Source organism: Mastomys coucha, unplaced genomic scaffold, assembly GCF_008632895.1.
Source record: "Mastomys coucha isolate ucsf_1 unplaced genomic scaffold, UCSF_Mcou_1 pScaffold6, whole genome shotgun sequence".
NCBI lineage: Eukaryota > Metazoa > Chordata > Mammalia > Rodentia > Muridae > Mastomys > Mastomys coucha.
The window spans coordinates 127,272,328-127,280,986 of NW_022196912.1; the positions used below are offsets into that span (position 1 = coordinate 127,272,328).

Genomic DNA, 8,659 nt, shown 5'->3' on the forward strand with positions numbered 1-8,659 from the left:
CCAGCTCAGCTCAGCTCACCCCACCTCACCCCAGCTCACACCAGCTCAGCTCAGCTCACCTAGCTCAGCTCACCCCAGCTCAGCTCAGCTCAGCTCAGCTCACCCCAGCTCACCTCAGCTCAGCTCACCCTAGCTCAGCTCACCTAGCTCAGCTTACCTAGCTCAGCTCACCCAGCCCAGCTCAGCTCACCCTACTCAGCTCACCCCAGCTCAGCTCATTTTTGATCAGCTCACCCCAACACAGTTTAGCATAGCTGAGCTCACCCCAGTTCATCCTAGCCCATAACAGTCCAGTATAGGCAGTAGGGTTTATCTCTATTCAGCCTAGATTAATGAAGTTCATTCCAGTTGTTTAGCTTAGCCCACCCAGCTCATCCCAGCTCATTGCAGTCTACCTCATTTCGGCTCAAGCCCAGCTTTGTTTACCTCAGAGCAAACACCTCAGTTTAGCACATTTTAGAAGAGCTCAGAGAAGCCCACCCATCTCAGCTATGCTTACTAGAGCCTAGCTTACTGGGGCTCTCAACCTTGTTCACTTAGTTTTGTTCAGCAAACTTTACTAGTCTGGCTCTCTCTGTCTGGTTCTTTACTGTGACTGGAGAGTTAGTCCAGCCGATCTGCTGGCCTCAGCTGCAGGTCTCTATTCTTTCTCAGTTCTGTCCATCTGTGGTCTTTGTTCTGTGTATCCACACCCCAGCTCCTGTCCTCTCACACTAATCTTGGATCCAAGCACTGTCCTTTGATACCATTCTTTAACAACCAGGAAGTATATTTACTGGCAACTTCAAATTCATTAGACCATATTGAGTTGTAGATCAAGAATGTAGTAGTGTTTTCTATAAAAACTAAAACCATCTTTTCTTCCAGAATCCCAGCATTGCCTTCTTAGCCTGGGTCCCTCCTTACTGATTCTAAATTAGCTTCCAATTTAAATTCATTTTAGATTAAATCCACCATTAAAAACCACTGAGGTATCCATTTTATCTATATTTGCTGCTTAAGAAGAGCCAGAGTAGATTCAAAATTCAAAATCCCATGTATAACTGAAGTAGGGACATCACCACTACCTCAATTAATTAACTTAACTGAAACAATTCCAGACAATCGCATACACCTTTTCTAAGATCTTCCCAGAGTACCATGAGTCCTGAAATTAACTTAACTGAAACAATTCCAGATAATCATATACACTTTTTCCAAGATCTTCCCAGAGTACCATGAGCCCTGTAATTAGTGGTTAACAGGCAAAATTTTTCTCTTACAAGTTTTTCAAGGCACTTAAAATTGAGTGATCCAGACAATGGTACTCAAAAGACACACAAATGTCGCTTTCTCCCCCTAAAGCAATAACTGCAGACTCAGTCCCTCTCAAGCAGAAACAATTACAAGCTTTAAGAGCAGCAACCACGGCTGTGGCTGCCTCTGTCTTACCGTTTGGGGTGCCTGGTTTCGGGAAGGTCCAGAGTCTTTGTGTAGAATTGTTCTTTCAAAGCCATCAAGACTGGCTAGTCCATGAGCAGCCAGATGGATGGGTGGCAGAAGCCACAACCATGCATTCCCAGGTCTGGGTGGTACTGGGAGACCCAAAGTCCAGGCCTGCCCAGCAGCAGCCTGGTCTCAGACCTTTGGCCAGTTTTCCAACATTAAGCAGGACCAGAGCAAGATCACAGAGCATATCTCTGAGGACTGGCTTAGAAGCCCTTCACTGCACTGACTGACTGAGTATCTTCTCAATCGCCAACCAGAATAACTGAATAAGTCTAGATAATTGCGTTTATTTAAAAAAAAAAAACCCTTCTCCTAAAATTAATATTCAGAAAGTCATCTTGAAAAAGATTTATGAGGCCATTTTGACCAGAATGTCAAAGTCTTAGTAGTAAGGCAAAACAACAACTAACTTAAAAAATCATGAACCAAGTCACTGTAAATGCTTTGGGTATTGGAAAAGAATTGAATGGAGACCAATAATCGGAGGGAAGAGTAATAGAGTAATTTTAAAAAGTGTTCTAAAAATATATTAGAAAATGAAGACACTAAAGTCCTTCAATTTCTTATGTAATTAATTTTGAAAATACATTTTAGAAGTGGATAAACTTAAGTTTGGGAGAACTAGAACTTCTCAGGCTAAAATTAAAAGATTGAACTTACTAAGTTAAAAGAGGACCTTTCCAGTTTCGGCTGAACCCTCAACTTATTTTAGAAATGCAAATTACCCAGGTGTTGTTTTTCTCAGCCTGGACTTTCCATTCTGTGGGGCTGGACAGAGCGTTTCAAAACCACTTCTTCAAACCACAGCTACAAGTTTACCTAGTGGTTTTGTTTTCCCTTCCCCAAATAGCCTTGCCACATGACCTGCTTCCTGCCAGCTGCTGCAGGTGTCCTGGGCCTCATCGGCCATCTTGACTCCAACTCAACATTGCTCAATTCATTTAAAAATATTTTAAACTTAATTTATTATTGTCAAAAGTAGTTCTGAATAGAGTATGAAAGAGCCTCATTCCCATTCCTGGTTAAACTTGTAGTAATATCAATTCTACATAAACACGACTGCAAATTGATTGACAAGAGTTTTGGACATTGAAAAAAATGAATACTTGAAAACTCCCTTACATTTTAAAGTCACAGTATTCTAACTATTTTTCTCAGGAACCACCTTAAGGGTAAAACCAACATCTTCTAATATTCCATACACATACTTCTGTGTTCCTTTGAAAGCTGGGCTTTTGCAGGCTCCACCAGACTGTGCATAGCAGCTACCCTTTTGAGACTGAGGCTAGATGCCTTCTTTTCTTGACTCATTTGCTAAGACAGTTCTCTTTCCAACAAATGAAGTTTTAAACAATCTAGTACGGAACATTCCTCACAAATCTAAGGAAAGTGCCCCACTCCACTCTTTGTTCCTGTGCATACTGTACAAATGCTGTCACAGAGGTGGTCCTGAAGTGGTTTCTTAGCTAAAACTGTCACTCTGAAAACTGAAAATCTCCAGCCACAGCCCAAACTATCCTTCCAGTTATGGGATCTTTTTAGCATCTCCCTCAAATGAGGCTCCAAATTCCCTGCTCCATCATCCAGGGAATCCACCAACACCATCACACAGATTCTTAGTTTTTCAAATGTATGGGGATATCTATCCCCAAGGCTCTGAGATCCCTAGACAGTTTAGTTCCCAGCCTTTCCTGGTCAGCTCCCTCAGGGACAAATCTCTAGGATTAGTCTGCAATGCTCAGAAAATGCTATAGACAAAGGTTAAAAATAAAGACCTGGAGAGGACATTCTTACCTGAGGAGACGGTGACTGAAGTCCCTGGACCCCAGAAATCCATAGCATAGTAATCACAATAGTAGATTTTTCCTCCATACCCCACAAAAACCCCAGAGTCTAACTAGAATCATCCCGGGGCAACTCAAACATTATGCCGACTTCTGGTGCCACACAGGAATCAACCATTCAAGTCATTGTTCCACATTCTGTTCCCTACCTGAGCAGAAAGGCTCCTGGACCCTTTAGTCTTCAAGGTGACCTATATTCCAGCCTCGCCTCTGAGAAACCAGAAAGTCACTGACCCTGGAACTGTCAGCCCCTAATTCTCACAAGAGCCCGATAGACCCTGGACAGGAGTCTGCCCCGGACTTCAAGCCTCAGTTCTGGCAGACCTTTCATTGTACTTCACTTCTGATATCACCACAGACAAACAGGTAGAGATTCCCTAACCCAGACCCATGTCTCAACTTTGGGACAAAGGAGTTCAGTCTTGGTTCCCATTTGTAGGGAGTCTTAGTCCTGAATGCTCAGAATTCCCCCCAAATGCATTTAGAATAGGAGAAGTTAGGACTCACCTGTAGAGACTGTGACCAGAGTCCCTTGTCCCCAGTAAGCAAACCAGTTGTCACATTGTGACAACAATGATGAGACCCTTGACAATAAGTGGTCCATGGCTAGGGCTCCAGGATTATCTCAGATGGAGCCCCATGAGGGACAAAGGCAGCATAGAAGAGAGGGACCTAGTGGCAATGGTGGCCAGGATCCCTATAAATCTCTGGTCATAAAGTCTGGGAGCTGAGGATGTCTGTCTGTGTTGGCCAGGGCCCCTAAAGATCCTTCCTGACTCCCAAGGTGTCCCTAGTCCTTCATGACCTGAAATTCAGATACACACATTTTCCCCTAACAAATGCAGTGAAATCTGTCTAAACTGAATAGAAGAGAGAGATTGTAAGGACTCACCTGAGGAGACGGTGACCGGGGTCCCTTGGCCCCAGTAGTCAAAGTAGTCACACTGTCATAAACCCCTTTAGTAGGTGGACAAAAACCCCTATATCTACCCATGCAGCCTAACAACATAAAAGTTTATTTTCTATGATTGTCACTGTCCCACAGGTGGCTAGCCTCTGCCTGCCTCTTTTCCTGGGAGCAAAGACCCTGTCCTCTTAGAAAAGCTGCAGGATGCAGAATGTGCAGATGGTCCAACATGGGGAGATCTGGGAATATCTTTCCCAGTTTCAGAATGGAAGGCGCAGAAAGAAAGCCAGTTTACCTGAGGAGACAATGACCATGGTTCCTGAGCCCCAGATATCAAAAGCATTAAACAGGGACATGGTCCCTGCTACCAGCCAAACAAAAACCTGACTCCCATCTGGACTGGACACAGATTATGTAGATACCCCAGAGGCTTGGTTGGTTGCCAGTGAGAGAAAGTAGGAGTCAACAGAGGAGATCTTACCTGAGGAGACGGTGACCATGGCTCCTGGGCCCCAGACATCTAAGTACCAGTAGCACAGTCTCTGTTCTGCCTCTGTTCCTATACTAAAACTCATGCCACAGCCTGCCTTGGCCTACCTGAACCCCACAGAGGAGATGGTGACCTGAGTCCCCTAGCCCCAGACATCGCAGTAATTATAGACACAGTGAAGTGGCCCTCAGTCCAGGGCCATTCAAACCCAGCCCGAAGTCCCTTGGAGTCCCCAGCGGGGTCCAAGCCTCAGAAACTCTCCACCTTAACTCAAGTGGATGGGCACACCAGTAGGATGGTATTTTTCAGGCTAGCCTTGGTTACAGGCTAGTGAGACCCTCTAAAAAGAGAGAAGGGAAGAAGGAAACAGGAGAGGGAGCAAGGAAAGGGGAGAGGGAGCTGCACCTACCCTGTACTCTCAGTAAACCCTATCGGCCTGCTCTGGCCTGGGATTCTCTTGCTAGTCCTTGGCAGGACACTGCCCCTCCCCTTCTGATGCCTGTGTTTGCCCATCCTTTTCCCCATCCAAGACCTGTCCACAGTGACTTGTTCTCCTCTGCACTGTCTCCTGCCCTCCAGAAAGCTACCTTTCCTCTCAGATCTTCTCTTTTCTTCCTCAAATTTCTCAAGCCTCTATACTTCCTCATAGCTTAGGCTGCTCTTGGAAAGCTCCAAACAGAAGGTTTTTGTTGAGCCATGAGTCACTGTGACCCCAGTTAGCACTGTGGTGCTTCGCTTAGTCAAAACCTTGCACCAGTCACAGACCACAGGGACTCTGAGTCTTAAACCTCACACTAGCCACAGAGTATGGATATTCCAACCCCTAACCTGCCAGTCACCTTTGAGTCAGGGACCAACAATTTTTCTCAGAACAATCACTGATGTTCTAGAGCCTGTGGAGCTTTTCTTCTTTTTAAAATAAGAGCAGATGGAGGTCCATCTGTCCTTCACTTGTATCTGAGTTGTTTATCAACTATGGGAAAAGGTCTATGATGGTGGGGGTGGGGCAGTGCCCCTCCATGGCTGCCCATGGATGTATCTTACTCACCATGAGAACCTCTGTACTGTACCTGCACGCTTGTCAGGCATTTAGACTGCTCTTTGCTTTCTGATCCCACCTCTACAGCAGGAAAGTGACCTAAATTAAAGTCTAAAGTGTCACTCTACTGTTGTGATGGGCAGCATCTCTGGTGATGTGTTTCCTGTGTCCAAGGTGGATGTGTCCCCTCATGGTCACTGCCAGAGCTCTGGCTATCAGTAATAGGTCTCAGCTCTGTCCTGAGTGGTACAGGGGAGGAGTTCAGTGCTCTATGAGAAGGTTCTTTGGCAGTGGTCTCATCGTGACCCGGGGGCCATCCCAAGACAGAGTCATCCCAGAGTCTGTATTTACTTATGTGAGTTGGTTCACAGCTTGGTCCTACAGGTCAGCAGTAGGTGCTAAGGGAGTATAGATGCTTGTAGCCCCACGCTAGACAAAAGACTCCAGTAAGTAAGCATCTAGGAGGCATAGGTGGTGTAGAGTGAGCAGGAGGGGAGGTAACTATGGCCTGGGGACCTAAGGACACAGAAGGGTGGGTGAAAAGAAAAGGTGGTGTCTGTGGCTTGGAGACCTGGGGACATTGGGAAGGTGGAGTGAGCAGGATGGGGAATGGACTAAGGTCTAGAGGCTCCCTTCCCTGTACTGTGTTTTGGATCTCTAGGAGTAGGGAACAGAAGAGGGCCAGCCTTCCTTGTTCTCTTGGCTGGGATCCTGCTCTGTAGATGAGCTCTGTAGATGAGCTCTGTAGATCTTAGACTTTCAAGTCCTATCTATTCCCAGAATCTCCATTCTCTCAGGTCTATATTAGGTGGTATCTTGAGAGAAGGAGGAGTAGAGTTGTCTCCGGCCTTCTAGGGCACACCTACTCCTGCTGTAGTACTCAGTTTCTGACAGGGGCATGGCAGGTACCTCCCAGGCCACAGTCTGGCCCCTCACAAACTTTCTTTCTCACTCACTAGAGAGGTCTAGTCAAGCTACAGACACTGTTGCCTGCCTGGGTCTTAGTCCTTTCCTGTGATGCAATATGCCTTATTGGCTGCAATGTTACAGGATCTGACCTCCCAGAGGAAGCGTTGGCCTTTCCTCTAGCTCCCCAGCTATGCAGATCTGCTTGTATCACAATCATACAATAAATCCACCTATCTACACTTCTGCTCTCTGCGTGGCTCTTCTGTAATATCCGTGGTCTAAGTCTGAAGATCATTTCTGCCTTACTATGGGCATGTTCCAGGAGAAATACATATGTTTGTTCAAGTTTGATTTTCTCTTGCTGTGATAAATGTCACAACCAAAAGCAACTTGATGAAGAAAGGGTTTATTTCACCCTTTAACTTAGAACCAATCACTGAGGGAAGTCAAGGCAGAATCATAGGCAGAAGCTGAAGAAAATGTCATGGAGGAATGATGCTTTCTTGGCTTGCTCTCTCTGGCTTGCTCAGCTACATTTCTTTTTTCCCCCATCTATCTATCTATCTATCTATCTATCTATCTATCTATCTATCTATCTATCTATCTATCTATTCATTTGTTCCCTTAACATCATTCCAGTTGCAGCTGCCTCCCTTTCCTCTTCCCAGTTCCAGCCTCACAAGTCCTTCCCTCCATTACCCTTGCCCTTCTCCTCAGAGATGGGGAGTCCCCCTTGGTATCAACCTGCCCAGGGACATCAAGTCATAGCAGGACTAAGCACATCCTTTCTTACTAAGGCCAAACAAGGCAGCCCAGGCAGGGGAGGGGAATCCAGTGGCAGGCAATGGAGTCAGAGACAGCTTCTGCTCCAATTGTGGGGGAATCCACATGAAGACCAAGCTGCTCCTCAGGAAACTGTGTTGCTAGGTTCTGGTCTGCAACCATAGCAGAGTATCATTAATAATGTCAGGGGTTGGCTCTCTCCCATGGGATGGGTCTCAAATTGGGCCAGTCATTAGTTGGCCATTCCCCCAATCTCTGCTCCATCTTTATCCCACACACTTTGTAGGCAGGGCAAATTTTGGGTCATAAGTTTTGTGGGTGGGTTGGTGTCCTTATCCCTCTACTGGAAGTCCTGCCTGGCTACAGGAGGTGGCCACATCAGTTTCCATGTCTCCTGCTGCTAGGAATCTCAGGTAGGTTCACCCCCATAGACTCCTGGGAGCCTCCCCCATCCCATGACAGAATGCATCTAGGAAAGGCTATGGCAAGTAAGTAAGTTTCCTGGAGATGGCCCACTGTTTAGCATGTCTGTTATGGGTACACTTTGGAGAGGCACAGCCCCAGAGACTTCCCCCACCAAGATTGATCTTGCTGCTGATATGCTTTTCCTGCCATTATTACATAGCCTAATGATTCTTGGGCATCAGCTCATACTACTGAGCAAATTTCCTGCAGATCAACATGAAGATGAACTTTCATGAATTAATGCTATTTAGATAAACAAATAAATTTATATAATTTCTGATTTAATTAAAAAAATTTTAGGAAAAAAATAAGGAGATGGTCTTAGTTTTTTGTGAGAAATATGTATTAAAGATAAAATCAAGAACAGCTTGTGCTTCTCCTCATAGAATAGTAAGTAAAGTCTGCATAATAATACAAGGAGCTTTCATAAATTGCATTAAGAAAGGAAACAGGCTTGGGAAAGATTTGTGATCAAGAAAAAAACATTCATTCCAGGTCAGATCCAAGGATGAGGCCATAGGTGTGCACCATGATAAAGCAATGCCATGTGAAACTGTTGTTTTGAACTTATAATGAGCTTATAGAATGAAACACTGCTTTGAACTTACTGTTGACATCCTCTGTAACTCCCCTTTTGTGTAACATCTTATCTATGAGGTAATTTTATAAAGAACTTTTGTCTAAGAAGGTACTAATTGCCAGAGAGAAGAAACAAAGCATATATATATATATAT

At 45.1% G+C, this 8,659-nt stretch overlaps 3 gene segments (V, D, J or C); all 3 read right to left on the reverse strand.

Moving 5' to 3' along the window:
- The window catches only part of LOC116080189, a 1,139,691-nt gene that overhangs the window by 111,584 nt on the left and 1,019,448 nt on the right, over positions 1–8,659 (reverse strand). The window contains 1 exon segment of the C gene segment in view: positions 3,283–3,336. Within this exon segment, the coding sequence occupies positions 3,283–3,336 (54 nt within the window).
- Positions 1–8,659, reverse strand: part of LOC116080190 — a 607,419-nt gene that overhangs the window by 18,201 nt on the left and 580,559 nt on the right. The window contains 1 exon segment of the C gene segment in view: positions 3,840–3,888. Coding sequence covers positions 3,840–3,888 — 49 coding nt within the window.
- LOC116080186 overlaps positions 1–8,659 on the reverse strand; it is a 1,015,034-nt gene that overhangs the window by 7,665 nt on the left and 998,710 nt on the right. Inside the window, 1 exon segment of the C gene segment in view lies at positions 4,225–4,267. Within this exon segment, the coding sequence occupies positions 4,225–4,267 (43 nt within the window).